This window comes from Gastrolobium bilobum, unplaced genomic scaffold (genome assembly GCF_033153095.1).
Source record: "Gastrolobium bilobum isolate Gb01-03AN ecotype WA unplaced genomic scaffold, APGP_CSIRO_Gbil_v1 utg14936, whole genome shotgun sequence".
Classification (NCBI taxonomy): domain Eukaryota; kingdom Viridiplantae; phylum Streptophyta; class Magnoliopsida; order Fabales; family Fabaceae; genus Gastrolobium; species Gastrolobium bilobum.
The window spans coordinates 55,178-71,595 of NW_026898693.1; the positions used below are offsets into that span (position 1 = coordinate 55,178).

At 35.2% G+C, this 16,418-nt stretch overlaps 1 protein-coding gene across 1 annotated transcript; it reads right to left on the minus strand.

The window, feature by feature from the left end:
• Positions 1-11,226: 11,226 nt before the first annotated feature.
• Positions 11,227-11,790, minus strand: LOC133318433 (transcription factor MYC2-like). The gene has a single exon (XM_061520430.1). The coding sequence runs from the start codon at positions 11,788-11,790 to the stop codon at positions 11,227-11,229; it is 564 nt and encodes a 187-aa protein (XP_061376414.1).
• Between the last annotated feature and the right edge of the window lie 4,628 nt (positions 11,791-16,418).

Consider the following 16,418-nt stretch of genomic DNA (forward strand, 5'->3'; position numbering starts at 1 on the left):
GACAATGCTTGGATAAAAAAAAAATCTAGAAATTAATCTGTAAGAAATTATGTTAGTTCATGGACGTATACTTTCGTTTACTCATCCAAGATGTATGCTAGTCTTATTACAAAATGTGCAAACTTGGGAAGGCTATCCATAATTACCTAAATGACATCAAGACCCGATTGGTTCTAATTTGAAAATTTAGAACTCATTTTTTACCCTCTAGTTTTATGGAAAAAAAAAATGTTCCATGATGTAGCCCAATGGGCTAATTTTCTTCTTCTTTTAATTTAGTAAATAGGACGTAGCTCATGAGGTCTTAGTGCCTTATAGGCATTTGTCTTCTTAAACTTTTTAATCTTGAGGGCAATATTTACATGAAATATGAATGAGATTTTCATTTTCTAACTCATACAACATTAGAAAGATTATACTTAAATACTCCACAGTCCCAATATTTAGCTAGTCTTATGTTTGCTCTCATTGATAAGTTCAGTTATCGTGTGCATAGAACTCAAATACAAAATTCCACAAACTTAATGTTATGAACTGAATAAGAAATTCTAGACAGGCCAGAATAATCGTGTGAACATAATTTTGACGAAAATATTTTCGATACTCCCATTCTATCAAGTATTTGATATATTATTTGCTAAATATGACAAAAAAAAATACTTTTACACTTGTTTTTATAATTATTTTCACTTATATATTTTATTTTCCCCTTTTTTTTTTTTGACAAAGATGTATGTATTCGTTGTACATCGAAAATGAGCTCGATTATAACATTCTATCAGTGCTTTTGTGAGAACTGTCCGTCAATACTGGCCATGAGCATTTTAAATCACTTATCTTCTCTTTGCCTCAGAATGGCTTATATGAGCTATCGTGCCCAGAGCTCTCAATCTCATTGTCTGTTCTTTCAGGTAAGCTTTCAGCACTCTTGGACTGCAGGCTGTTTAAGTCAACTTGTTAATTTAATATTAAAAGTAAATAAAAAAGCCAACTTGTTAATTCAATATCGAAAGATCAAACAAAATAATTTATAAATAATAATAATTTCCAATTGGAAGGGTGGGTTGTAGGGTGAAAGTAGGGAAATTATTTTCGATGTACCTGTAGGAACTTTCTCTTACGTGAAATGAGAGAAATATAACTCAGTTTTTATATGGGATTAATGTTTTTTGTGTTGAAGGAAATAATTTTATCTCTTACACGTATAAAATGATTGACCCCCTTCTTTTCCTTTTCCCACCTTCTTCTCCATTGTTTCTGATTGGAGACTCAAGGTTGCAATAGTGTATATAGCAAGAATTCAGTCTATCAAAGTTGTCCCAAGGAACTAAGTAAAGAAAGGTTTCATGCATATGGCAAAGATGAAAAAAAAAAACCTTTGTAGCGTGTGTTTTGTCTATTATTTATTTATTGTTGCATGTTGGTCCATACCAGAACAGTTTTGTTGAGCGTTATTTTTGTGTGATAGTTTTACGTATGGCCACATAGTATGAATGATTTATTGGATTAATTTGATGAAAGCAAACAAGGTTCTATTGGGTGCCTCATTACCAATGTTTCTCTCTTTTTTTTTTAATAAAAAAAGAAAGAAACAAATGTGTGCGTTTATTATACATTGTCCGTGTAGTATCAATGATTTGTGGAATTAATTCAAAGAAAGGAAGGTGCCATTTGGTGCCTCTAATTTGCAAAGTTCGGTGTTACTGAAATTGTAAAAGCATTAGTTCAATTTGTTTTTTAATCTACGAATATATAATCGACTTAACCTTAGGTTTTATGATCTAACTTTTCGTTTGGCCTTTCCCTTGCTTCGAAACATACATATTTGGTCTTTATTTTTAGTTATATTTTTCTTTAGCCAAATATATTTTTATATAAAGTTTTATTATAATTTTTTTTATAAATTCATAAAAAGAGTCAGAAGCTCTAAGGGGAAATATTTTATTTTGTACATCATTTTTTTTTAAACGTTATAATTTACTAAATTAAATAAATTTTTTTTTTTGGTAAACTGAGTTCTTATGTTTTAACTTCAACTTAAAAAATAAATTTACACTTAAAAACACCTCCTCCAAGCAAGCTCTAAAGTTGTGACTATTGTTTTGTCATACTTATAGGTGAACTTAATGAAAAGTAAATACCTACCCGAACTCCCTCCAACAAGGTTTGTATGATTTTATGTCTATTCATTTGATTGAAGTAAGGGAAAAATGTGTATCATTCTAAAGGATGTAAAATTGTGTCATTTTAAGTGAGATAAAGAGATAGATAAAAGAAAGAGAGAGTGAACAAAAAAATATAAAGGTGTGGGTCTCGTTTCTTTGTGAGAATAAAATGACATAAGTTGTGTCATTTAAAAGGACAAACATTTTTCCCTTAAAGTAACACATAACTTAGTTCCAAAGAGTTGTTAGAGAAAATGGTGGTGTTGGGAGAATCACCCCGATATAAATCTGACAATGCTTGGATAAAAAAAAAATCTAGAAATTAATCTGTAAGAAATTATGTTAGTTCATGGACGTATACTTTCGTTTACTCATCCAAGATGTATGCTAGTCTTATTACAAAATGTGCAAACTTGGGAAGGCTATCCATAATTACCTAAATGACATCAAGACCCGATTGGTTCTAATTTGAAAATTTAGAACTCATTTTTTACCCTCTAGTTTTATGGAAAAAAAAAATGTTCCATGATGTAGCCCAATGGGCTAATTTTCTTCTTCTTTTAATTTAGTAAATAGGACGTAACTCATGAGGCCTTAGTGCCTTATAGGCATTTGTCTTCTTAAACTTTTTAATCTTGAGGGCAATATTTACATGAAATATGAATGAGATTTTCATTTTCTAACTCATACAACATTAGAAAGATTATACTTAAATACTCCACAGTCCCAATATTTAGCTAGTCTTATGTTTGCTCTCATTGATAAGTTCAGTTATCGTGTGCATAGAACTCAAATACAAAATTCCACAAACTTAATGTTATGAACTGAATAAGAAATTCTAGACAGGCCAGAATAATCGTGTGAACATAATTTTGACGAAAATATTTTCGATACTCCCATTCTATCAAGTATTTGATATATTATTTGCTAAATATGACAAAAAAAAATACTTTTACACTTGTTTTTATAATTATTTTCACTTATATATTTTATTTTCCCCCTTTTTTTTTTTTGACAAAGATGTATGTATTCGTTGTACATCGAAAATGAGCTCGATTATAACATTCTATCAGTGCTTTTGTGAGAACTGTCCGTCAATACTGGCCATGAGCATTTTAAATCACTTATCTTCTCTTTGCCTCAGAATGGCTTATATGAGCTATCGTGCCCAGAGCTCTCAATCTCATTGTCTGTTCTTTCAGGTAAGCTTTCAGCACTCTTGGACTGCAGGCTGTTTAAGTCAACTTGTTAATTTAATATTAAAAGTAAATAAAAAAGCCAACTTGTTAATTCAATATCGAAAGATCAAACAAAATAATTTATAAATAATAATAATTTCCAATTGGAAGGGTGGGTTGTAGGGTGAAAGTAGGGAAATTATTTTCGATGTACCTGTAGGAACTTTCTCTTACGTGAAATGAGAGAAATATAACTCAGTTTTTATATGGGATTAATGTTTTTTGTGTTGAAGGAAATAATTTTATCTCTTACACGTATAAAATGATTGACCCCCTTCTTTTCCTTTTCCCACCTTCTTCTCCATTGTTTCTGATTGGAGACTCAAGGTTGCAATAGTGTATATAGCAAGAATTCAGTCTATCAAAGTTGTCCCAAGGAACTAAGTAAAGAAAGGTTTCATGCATATGGCAAAGATGAAAAAAAAAAACCTTTGTAGCGTGTGTTTTGTCTATTATTTATTTATTGTTGCATGTTGGTCCATACCAGAACAGTTTTGTTGAGCGTTATTTTTGTGTGATAGTTTTACGTATGGCCACATAGTATGAATGATTTATTGGATTAATTTGATGAAAGCAAACAAGGTTCTATTGGGTGCCTCATTACCAATGTTTCTCTCTTTTTTTTTTTAATAAAAAAAGAAAGAAACAAATGTGTGCGTTTATTATACATTGTCCGTGTAGTATCAATGATTTGTGGAATTAATTCAAAGAAAGGAAGGTGCCATTTGGTGCCTCTAATTTGCAAAGTTCGGTGTTACTGAAATTGTAAAAGCATTAGTTCAATTTGTTTTTTAATCTACGAATATATAATCGACTTAACCTTAGGTTTTATGATCTAACTTTTCGTTTGGCCTTTCCCTTGCTTCGAAACATACATATTTGGTCTTTATTTTTAGTTATATTTTTCTTTAGCCAAATATATTTTTATATAAAGTTTTATTATAATTTTTTTTATAAATTCATAAAAAGAGTCAGAAGCTCTAAGGGGAAATATTTTATTTTGTACATCATTTTTTTTTAAACGTTATAATTTACTAAATTAAATAATTTTTTTTTTTTGGTAAACTGAGTTCTTATGTTTTAACTTCAACTTAAAAAATAAATTTACACTTAAAAACACCTCCTCCAAGCAAGCTCTAAAGTTGTGACTATTGTTTTGTCATACTTATAGGTGAACTTAACGAAAAGTAAATACCTACCCGAACTCCCTCCAACAAGGTTTGTATGATTTTATGTCTATTCATTTGATTGAAGTAAGGAAAAAATGTGTATCATTCTAAAGGATGTAAAATTGTGTCATTTTAAGTGAGATAAAGAGATAGATAAAAGAAAGAGAGAGTGAACAAAAAAATATAAAGGTGTGGGTCTCGTTTCTTTGTGAGAATAAAATGACATAAGTTGTGTCATTTAAAAGGACAAATATTTTTCCCTTAAAGTAACACATAACTTAGTTCCAAAGAGTTGTTAGAGAAAATGGTGGTGTTGGGAGAATCACCCCGATATAAATCTGACAATGCTTGGATAAAAAAAAAATCTAGAAATTAATCTGTAAGAAATTATGTTAGTTCATGGACGTATACTTTCGTTTACTCATCCAAGATGTATGCTAGTCTTATTACAAAATGTGCAAACTTGGGAAGGCTATCCATAATTACCTAAATGACATCAAGACCCGATTGGTTCTAATTTGAAAATTTAGAACTCATTTTTTACCCTCTAGTTTTATGGAAAAAAAAAATGTTCCATGATGTAGCCCAATGGGCTAATTTTCTTCTTCTTTTAATTTAGTAAATAGGACGTAACTCATGAGGCCTTAGTGCCTTATAGGCATTTGTCTTCTTAAACTTTTTAATCTTGAGGGCAATATTTACATGAAATATGAATGAGATTTTCATTTTCTAACTCATACAACATTAGAAAGATTATACTTAAATACTCCACAGTCCCAATATTTAGCTAGTCTTATGTTTGCTCTCATTGATAAGTTCAGTTATCGTGTGCATAGAACTCAAATACAAAATTCCACAAACTTAATGTTATGAACTGAATAAGAAATTCTAGACAGGCCAGAATAATCGTGTGAACATAATTTTGACGAAAATATTTTCGATACTCCCATTCTATCAAGTATTTGATATATTATTTGCTAAATATGACAAAAAAAAATACTTTTACACTTGTTTTTATAATTATTTTCACTTATATATTTTATTTTCCCCCTTTTTTTTTGACAAAGATGTATGTATTCGTTGTACATCGAAAATGAGCTCGATTATAACATTCTATCAGTGCTTTTGTGAGAACTGTCCGTCAATACTGGCCATGAGCATTTTAAATCACTTATCTTCTCTTTGCCTCAGAATGGCTTATATGAGCTGTCGTGCCCAGAGCTCTCAATCTCATTGTCTGTTCTTTCAGGTAAGCTTTCAGCACTCTTGGACTGCAGGCTGTTTAAGTCAACTTGTTAATTTAATATTAAAAATAAATAAAAAAGCCAACTTGTTAATTCAATATCGAAAGATCAAACAAAATAATTTATAAATAATAATAATTTCCAATTGGAAGGGTGGGTTGTAGGGTGAAAGTAGGGAAATTATTTTCGATGTACCTGTAGGAACTTGATTTCTCTTACGTGAAATGAGAGAAATATAACTCAGTTTTTATATGGGATTAATGTTTTTTGTGTTGAAGGAAATAATTTTATCTCTTACACGTATAAAATGATTGACCCCCTTCTTTTCCTTTTCCCACCTTCTTCTCCATTGTTTCTGATTGGAGACTCAAGGTTGCAATAGTGTATATAGCAAGAATTCAGTCTATCAAAGTTGTCCCAAGGAACCAAGTAAAGAAAGGTTTTATGCATATGGCAAAGATGAAAAAAAAAAACCTTTGTAGCGTGTGTTTTGTCTATTATTTATTTATTGTTGCATGTTGGTCCATACCAGAACAGTTTTGTTGAGCGTTATTTTTGTGTGATAGTTTTACTTATGCCCACATAGTATGAATGATTTACTGGATTAAATTGATGAAAGCAAACAAGGTTCTATTGGGTGCCTCATTACCAATGTTTTTTTTTTTTTTTTTTTAAGAAAAAATGTGTGCGTTTATTATACATTGTCATGTAGTATCAATGATTTGTAGAATTAATTCAAAGAAAGGAAGGTGCCATTTGGTGCTTCTTTGCAAAGTTCTGTGTTATTGAATTTGTGAAAGCATTAATTCAATTTTTTTTTTTTTTAATCTACGAATATATAATCAACTTAACCTTAGCTTTTATGATCTAACTTATGAACAAAATTTTGGTCCATTAGATGCACCTAACTAGGTACATCATTTTTTAAAAAGGAGAAAAAAATTTAATGTAAAAGGAATATTTTTTGGAAAAGTGATGAAAAATTTTCAAATATGAAAAAAAATAAATGTACCCAGCTGAGTACATCTAATGCACCAAAGTTTTATTCCGAACTTAGATTGTAGATTGGCCTTTCCCTCGCTTCAAATATACATATTCTCCGGTGTTGTTAAACCCGACCCGGGCATTGACCCGGTCGGGGTACTGGGTAACTGGTCAGACCGGTTGACTCGGATATATATAGATATATAAAAATATATATAAATATGAACATATAAATTCAATTATATTTTTCATATCTAAAATGAATTAAAAAAGGTTCACTAAATAAGTTCAAAAACATAAGCATAAATAAATAAAAGTTCGTGCTATTACTATGTCAATTTAAATTGTAACTCAGAATCTCCATAAACATACCTCTCAATTTCACATTCTCTAATTTATTATTCCACAAATTGCTTTAGTATCGAAAACTAAGAGGTCATTGTAGAAGAGTATACTAGCAAATAAAATTACAAAAAGTTTTTAAAATGAGTTTTACATTTTTTTTTTATAAGATGAAACAATTTTGTTTTTTGTTTTAAATGCATGACCCGACCGGGTCATCGGGTCGACGAGTCATCGAGTTTGGCCGGGTTTGACCGGATCAATGCATTACCGGTCCAATGCTAGACCCGAATCGGTCTGATGACTGGTTCACCGGGTTCTGGGTTGACCCAGCCGGGTCGGGCCGGGTTTTACAACAGTGATATTCTCCGTAGGTGATATTTATTTTTAGTTATCTTCATCTTTAGCCAAATATATTTTTATAAATTTTTTTATTATAAATTCATAAAAAAAAGTTAGAAGCTCTGAGAGAAATGTTTTTAATATATACACCATTTTTTTTGGTAAACAACAATATGTACACCATTTTTTTTGGTATTCTGTACACCAATTTTTTTTAAAGAGTTATAATTTACTAAATTAAATAATTTAGTTTTAACTTGAACTTTAAAATAATTTTTAAACTAGAAAATTTATATAGTTACCAAATAATTTTAACTTTATTTTTTAAGTTCTTTTTTTTTTATTATTGGTATTTATGTTTTTTTTTTTGGTAAATTAAGTTCTTATGTTTAACTTCAACTTAAAAAATAAGTTTACACTTAAAAACACCTCTCCAAACAAGCTCTAAAATGGTGACTGTTGTCATACTTATAGGTGAACTCTACGAAGAGTAAATACGTACCCAAATTCCCTCCAACAAGGTTTGTATGATTTTATGTCTATTCATTTGATTGAAGTAGCACATAACTTAGTTCCAAAGAGTTGTTAGAGAAAATGGTGGTGTTGGGTATATCACCCTATATAATTCTGACAATGCTCGGATAGAAAAAAATATAGAAATTAATCTGTAAGAAATTATGTTAGTTCATGGATGTATAATTTTGTTAACCTATTCAAAATGTATGCTGGTCTTATTATAAAATGTGCAGACTTGACAAGCCTGTCCATAATTACCTAAATGACATCAAGACTAGATTGGTTCTAATTTGAAAATTTAGAACTAATTTTTTATCCTGCCGTTTTGAGGAATGTTATATTTACAAATTTTTTGTTTACAAAATACACGAAGTCTAACCAGTCATACACTCTTGACATAGTGTATTTTGTAAGTTTGTGAGAAAAAAAGTTTGTCAATATAACCCTTCCCTGTAGTTTTATAGAAAAAAAAAAAACAAATGTTCCATGATCTAGCCTATGGCCTAATATTTTTTTTCTTTTAATTTAGTGAATAGGACGTAGCTCATGAGGCCTTAATATAGGCTTTTGTATTGGTAAACTTTTTAATCTTGACGGCAATATTCACAAGATGAAATGTGAATGAGATTTTCTTTTTCTCACTCATAAAACATTAAAAATATCATACTTAAATACTCCACAGTCCAAATATTTAGCTAGTGTTTTATTTGCTCTCATTGATAAGTGGAACAATGACCAGATTGCCACTTTTGTGGCTTTTTTTTTACCATGTCACACTAACAATGTTATTTTTCAATAGTTTGCTATAGTAGGTAGCGAACTTGATTTGCTGATGTGATATGTTTCTAGTGGCCACCAAGTTCGCTACTGAGTGCAGCGAATTAGGTGACAATTAATGCCCTTATGCTCTAACGAGTTCGCAGGACACGTGGTAAAGTTTGCTGCCTATGCTAGCGAACTGGGTGTGCCATGTGGCAACATCTCAGCTGCAAAGGCCAGCGAACTAGGTGCCAAGTGGTAGCTCACTACAAGTTTGTTGCATGGGCCAACGAACTAGCTGCCGACAGTTATAGTTTGCTATATATAATAGCAGACTCAAAGTTGTTTATACACCATCCCCCCTTCCACGCGAGAGAGAGTGAGAGAAAGTGTAAGTGAGAGAGGAAGAGGAAGAGAGAGTGTAAATGAGAGAGAGAGATAGGGAGAGGGAGAGGTGTGTGGGGGAGGGGGTTTATAGGCTGGGGCTGGGTAGCCGTTGGACCAAGTTCGCTACCCACCCAGCGAACTTATCTATGCCAGCAAACTATGTCCAACGGTAATAAAAAAAGTAGTCATTGGGCCACGCAGGATGGGGTTTATATAGATTGGGGCTGAGTAGCCGTTGGACCAAGTTCGCTACCCACCCAACGAACTTGTCCACGTTAGACACGTGGCCCATCGACTACTTTTTTTAATTACCGTTGGACGAAGTTCGCTGACATGGACAACAAACTCCTATGAGTCTACCAAGTGGCGTGGCAGGTGGCATTAATTGTCACCTAGTTCGCTACACCCGGTAGTGAACTTGGTGAGCACCAGAAATACGCCAGATTAGCAAACCAAGTGCACTGTAGCGAATTTAAACACGTGGCATATAGAAAAATAACACTGTTAGCATGACACATTGGTAAAAAAATGCCACAGAGGTGAAAATCTGATCGCTGTTCCTTGATAAGTTTAGTTATCGTGTGCATAGAACTCAAATACATAATCCCACAAACTTACATGTTATGAACTGAATAAGAAATTCTGGACGGGCCAGAATAATCGTGTGAACATGAATATGATGTTCTATCGGTGCTTTTGTCAGAACTATCTGTCAATAATGGCCATGACCATTTTAAATCACTTATCTTCTCTTTGCCTCGGAACGACTTATATGAGCTGTCGTGTTCACAATTCTCTATCTCATTATCTGTTCTTTGAAGCCAGCTTTCAGCACTCTTAAACAGCACGCTGTTTAAGTCAACTTGTTAACTTAATATAAAAAATAAATAAAAAGTCAACTTGTTAACTTAATATAAAAGTCAACTTGTTATCTTAATATAAAAAATAAATAAAAAAGTCAACTTGTTAATTCAATATCAAGAGATCAAACAAAATAATTTATAATAATAAATAGAATAAATATTCTTTTTGGTGCTCAGCAAATTTCACGATACCCGCTTTAGTCCCTAACAAATAAAAAGGCCCATCGTGGTCCCTAAGAAATTCAAAATGGACCCATTTAGTTGAAATTGTGGTCCCTCATAAATTCAAAAAAGACCCATATTAGTCTTCAAAAGGACTAAAATGGGTCCATTTTGAATTTTTGAGGGACCACGATGTGCCTTTATATTTGCTAGGGACTAAAGCGAGCATCGTGAAATTTGTGGAGGACCAAAAAGAATATTTACTCTAATAAATATTCCAATTGGACGGGTGGGTTTGTAGGGTGACAGCAGGTCTCTCTCCAAGCGACATGAAACATACCATTTTGTTTATGAATTGTGTCATTTCAACTATTAAAATGCCAAAATATGGTATTTGGTTCTTGTCCCTAAATTTTCAGTACTCTTTATGTTCTGTTTTGAATTTTTTTTTTAGAAAAAAATTACTTCTCACAAAAGTTTCTTTGTATATCTGCTCCAAAAAAAGAAGAAATAAAAAAAAAAACAAAAAAATCTGTTTTATTTTTAAGCTAAAATTTTAGCTTAAAAAAAAATTTAAAAGTCATTTTTTTTTCAAAATAATTTTTTTAAAAAAATTTAAATAACTTTATTTTCTGTAATATTTTTTCTAAAATAAGTAAAATATAAAAAATATTTTTTTAGAAGCATTCAAACGGGCCATATTCTACCTACTTAAATTATCAGCACATGATTATTTACCAAAAACTATAAGTACATTTTCGGTACTTAAAAATAATCTTGATAGAAAATTAATATTTTTCATATTATAGAAAATAATTTATCTACAATACATATATAAAATTATATGACACTTTTATCTTTCTTTTTTCATATTATCCAGTAATATATGTATAAGAGATAAAATAAAATAAAATAATTTCTTTTTTATATTTGAGTTTGTTGTAACTTGTAAGACAAGAATAAGCCAAAAATAATTAAGAAAGAGAAGAATATAAAGAGTGAACTAAACATTGGAAAATAAAAGAAAATGGATATAAAAATGGAGAAAAGTGGGGTTACCGGATTTGTTCCCGAAGACGATGTAGGGGAATGTGGCCAAGTAACCGAGTCCGAACGAGGAAACCGAACAACGTGTTCAGCCGTGCAGTGTTGAAGAATATGAGCTCGGTGGAGCCCAGCTCCAGAACCCCATTCTCGGAGGGTATGGCAACGAAGGTTCGAATCCCAAAGTGGTGGGCCCTCTTGGTCCTCTGCCACGTGGAACCCAATAACTGATCTGTGCCTGTTACCCAAACGGGACTCGAATTGAAGAAAGCGTGTCCGGGCAAGTCCTCTGTGTCGGTGAAGGATTGACTCATCGATATCTTAAAGAACCACTCCTCGTCGCTGACCGTGACCGTGACAGACGACCCGAAAATGCGAAGCTGCTTAAACGACGACGCTTTGGGGTTGTAGTGGCCATCGTGGAAATTCAAGAGGGAGCTGTTAGAGGAGGAGCGCCAGAGGATAGCGTAGGTCCAGGTCTGTGTGTCTGTGGTGTCCTCAATCAGCGCCTTAAGGTGGGACCCATGCAACAGCTGAAGACTCAGGGTCAGGGAGAGAGTGTTGTCTTCTGTCATTTTTGGCGGCAACCCAAAATCTCTCTCATTCCATTCGTTAGTGTTTAATTTATGTGAAAATATTTTCTCATGTTTTGTTTGAGCACAGGATGTCGACATGTAGCGCGAGCCTCACATGATGTAAGGGCTTCGATCACAAAGGTACGTGATAAACAAAACTCCTTACTAAATTCAAATTAAACCCAAGTTAAGTCCTTCCGTGAGTCAAACTCGAACGGCGTTGATAACAGCTTCGAACGGCGTTAATAACAGCTTTGGTGAGCAACTTTCTCTTTACTCCACTTCCTATCATGGTTTCTCCGCAACCATACCTTCCCATGAAACACGGCAAAGACAAAGAACCATGCATCCCGCACTAGCAACGATGGTTTTCAGCAACATCCTCACTCCAAGCCACGGTGTCTCCCTAACCAACCTGCATTGCATCCCAATATCAAGCAAAGATTGCAGAAACCTCATAGCACTCCATGTGAAGAAAATGGTTAAAATCCGAACCTTTACAGGTCAACATTGCTGCCATTAATTAGATCCAGAAAAATCAGAAGAAGTTGTTAATTACTTAGCTATTGTTAAAGATTGAGTAGACAGTTCAACAATGCAACCATAGGATAGGACCCAGGAAAATCAGTGTCAGTTCAAATATTCTAGGTAGTAGGTTATTAGCAAAAGTAAATAAGGATAGTGGCCTGATTTTTGGCACCATTTTCTTTTAATTATTATGCCTTGTTTTACATATGCTTTCTCTAGTATGAAATAAACTTTATTGGACCAGTGACCGGGACAGTGATCAAAGTGTCACGCTTGGACAAAAAAATTACTAGACTGTCACGCCAACAGTAAATTTTGAGAAATTCGCTACATAGTGTAGCGAATTTCTCAAAATTTGACATGTGGCATTTTTGGTTCTGACGTGGCATATTTCGCTACACTGTGTAGCGAATTACTTGCATGCATAATTCGCTACACTGTGTAGCGAATTGTGCCGCGTGGCATTTTGACAAAATTTATTATTGGCGCGGCAGTCTGGTAATTTTTTTGTCCAAACGTGGCAAAATGTCACTGTTCCGTCACTGATCCTTGGTTCTATTATTTTAGGCAACTTGGGTGCCCTCCGTTTGCATTAAGTTATGGACCTGTATAAGGGGCTTATAAATTGACAGGTCCAACAAGGGGCAATCTAAGATTTAAATCAAACATAACTATGGAAAGGAATCCATCAAGTATGCTAATCCTAATACGACAACATGACAGATGGGCTTGGACACTTATCAAAGGTATCAAGGGTTCATATTCTACGACCCACAGGTAAATCCTATAATTAAGAGGTAAAACCTAAAGGTACGTTACGTTCTCTCTCTTACTGTTATGATGTCACTGTGCGCCCATTGGCAAAGCCGTTATTCATTCATTGTGCACAGTGATCTGCTTGACTCAAGGGTATCTCCTACATAAGATACCTTGGAGAGGGCATTAGATCCAAGATCAACATACCAGTCCATTGGGCTGGATATCTCTGTCTCCAAGAAAGAACATTAGCGCCGTTTGTGGGAAATCGACAAATTTGATATTCCCACAATCCTGATTAAAGATGGCAGTCCGTACAAGCAGCAATAGCCAGCAACCACAACTTCCAAATCACCCGCTGGATCCCGTTTTGGAAGAGGTGAATCAGCCTCTCCAACAACAAGAAACCGAGGTGGACTATGATGCGGTCCATGTCAGCGAGGATGTATCAGACACAGCCTCTACGACAGCCCCCCGTAACCGAGTTGCAGATCCAGATCCAGCACTGAATAACCCTCCTCCCCCTCAGCATACTGCCGACATTGCCGTCCGTGGAGCACAGGCTGCAGACCTGATTCTCGCCTTGCTCAAAACACCTTCGCTGTAATTTTGCGAAGGATGGAAGATATGGAGAATCGTAACAACCTCCAACGACAGAACGATTTCAAGAGAATTCAGGAGGAGAATGCAGGATCTGGAGCAACGATTGTTAGGGATGAGAGGACCTGGACCAACGAGGATCTAAGGCCGAGATGGGAATCACAACCCGGATACGCAGGCTGGATTGTCGTAACTGAGAACCAAGGAACATCAAATATGGGAATTGCTGGGGTCCCAAACCCCAGAGGCCAAGGAATGAATAACCAGAATACGAACACACAACCTCTGGTCCAGAATGCTTCAGCAGGAGCGATTGTACAGATAAATAGGGATGAGACACATCTTAACCAAGATGCCCTACCCGCCAGAGGACACGTGGAACCCGGTGGTTACAGGAGGAAATACAGCAGGGGGCAATAAAATAACAGCCCCTTCACCGGGGAAATACTGAATGATCCACTCACGGAGGACTTCGATTTGGCACGCCTGCCGAAATATGGTGGAAGTCAGGATCCACAGGTCCATATAGATGCATTTGACACAGACATGTATATCCCCAGAATTGATGAACCCATCATATCCGGGATATTTGCCATAACGTTGACTGGGGCTGCACAGACATGGCTCTCAACCCTGCCTGCTAACTCCATTGGATATTTCGAAGAATTCGGAGAAAAATTTCTATTGAATTTTGCAACAAGCAAAAAACACCCAAAGTCCGAGTTCGCACTAGGGAAGATACGACAGCAACTTGGAGAAACCCTACAGAGGTATCTCAACCGATTTAAAGATGCGGCCTTTCAAGTGTCGGGTTTGCAGGAAAATGTCCACGTCAACCTCATTGTGGCCGGCCTGGATGGATCATCTAGACTGGCCAAATCGGTTTATAAAAACCCTGTGAGGACATTGGAGGAATTCAGAACCCGTTCGAAGAAGTACCCGGAACTCGAACAAATAGAGATAGCAAATGCGCAATCTGAATAGGGTAAAAGAACGAGTCCGAGAAGGAGGAGCCCGACCCCAAGAGAAAAATAGTGAACCAGTAATAAAAAGAGAGATCCCTAAGGCAAAAACCGGATGATAGAGACCGGGTTGGAAGGTATGAAAAATACACACCTTTGAATGCCTCATGCTCTCAAATTTGGAGGGAAGTGGCAATGACGAAGATGAAAAAGGAAGATAGATCCCGACCCATATTTGACATAGGAGGCTTGGATAAGTCCAAATACTGTGCCTTCCATGATGGATCGGGGCATACCACTGATGAGTGCTGGGATCTCAAGGATGCTGTGGAAAAATTTGTCAGAGAAAGGAAATTACGCCAATACGTTATTAAAACTCAGGGTTCCAAAAGTAATAAGAGGAAGCCTGTAAACCAGAAGAGAAGCAAGAGTCCAGTGCCTGAAAATAAAAAGCAAGAGGATAGAAATCGAAGAGATGATTTCAATTATGACGAATTCCCAGAAGCTGAGTTCGATTGCAATGTGATCAGTGGCATACCTGAATCAAAAAAGCTACTAGATGAAGAGTCGCTAGAGGATGAAGAGGTTGGTTTGTCTAAGATTGTGATTGGATAATCTGCCTCACCAGAAGCGGAGGTAGATCCTGAAACATCTCCATGCTGGCAACTAGTTAAAGTAGACTCGGCTAAAGAGTCACATCCTTGTTCAATGAGTTTGGAACTTAGAAAGATACAAGAATAGGAAGAACCGACTTTCTTGTCGTGGGAAGACAGTGGAAGACCCCTGTTGATTGATAGAGGTTCAAGATTTGTTATAGATGAAACACTGAAAGGTTTAGGACCAGTTTGGGGAAAATACTGGAAGACATGTCTACTTGCAAAAAGATGACTCCTACCCCGTCTGGAAGAACCACTACCCCGGCTTTGACCTAGACCCCGACTAGACAACCTAGATCTCCTTATGGATCTACCACCACGACAACTGCGAAGCATGGCTTCGCGTTCCTCTTCTTCAGTCCTCGGAATCCCCCACAGCCAAAAAAGAACACTAGGAGGAACCTTCTTCAAAAACTCGGAACCTTCCTCCTTCTTTCCCTCACAGTGCAAAACTGAAGAATGAGGCTTTCCCCCCTTATTTTCGTAAATGTTCAAACGACACCAAGTTCAAAATAACAAAGAAAAACGACAATGGAGGGTGACATATGCTAAAATGCCAAAAGTTTAAACAACATGCATCACTCCAGAAACACAAATACTGACATAGCAAGAAGAAAAAGCAATCAACAAGCGATTTACCAAAATAACATGTGAAGAACAACAAATCTAAAACAGAAATGATGAATGTCCCAAAAGCAAACGACCAAACGCAGACTACTGAAGAAGAAAATAAGAGAAGTTCGAAGGAAAACAAGAATACTTGAATAAAGGAGATGAACTTGCAAGAATATGCAAAAATGCACTTGCAGACGTTAGCACTCAAGAAATTTGTGCAAAGAAGAACTTCTCCAGAATAACCAAAGTAAAAAACAAAGAAAGGAAAGGGCATATGCTTATATAGCCACAATAGTAACCGCAACGATTACGGATGGCAAGGGTTAGGGGCACTGATGTCATTACACCCAAAAAGTAATGATTAGACGTCTGAAACGACACATTCAATAAATGCGCACGAAATGCGAAAATGGCACAAAACGGCTACCGCACTCTAACAAATGCGACAAGCACCACGTGTCAGAATAAAATGATCGATGACAATAAAGTCGGTAAGGAGAACTGAAAACTT

Bases quoted from the DNA above. Each gene is read 5' to 3' on its own strand.
- LOC133318433 (XM_061520430.1), bottom strand. From the start codon at position 11,790: ATGACAGAAGACAACACTCTCTCCCTGACCCTGAGTCTTCAGCTGTTG.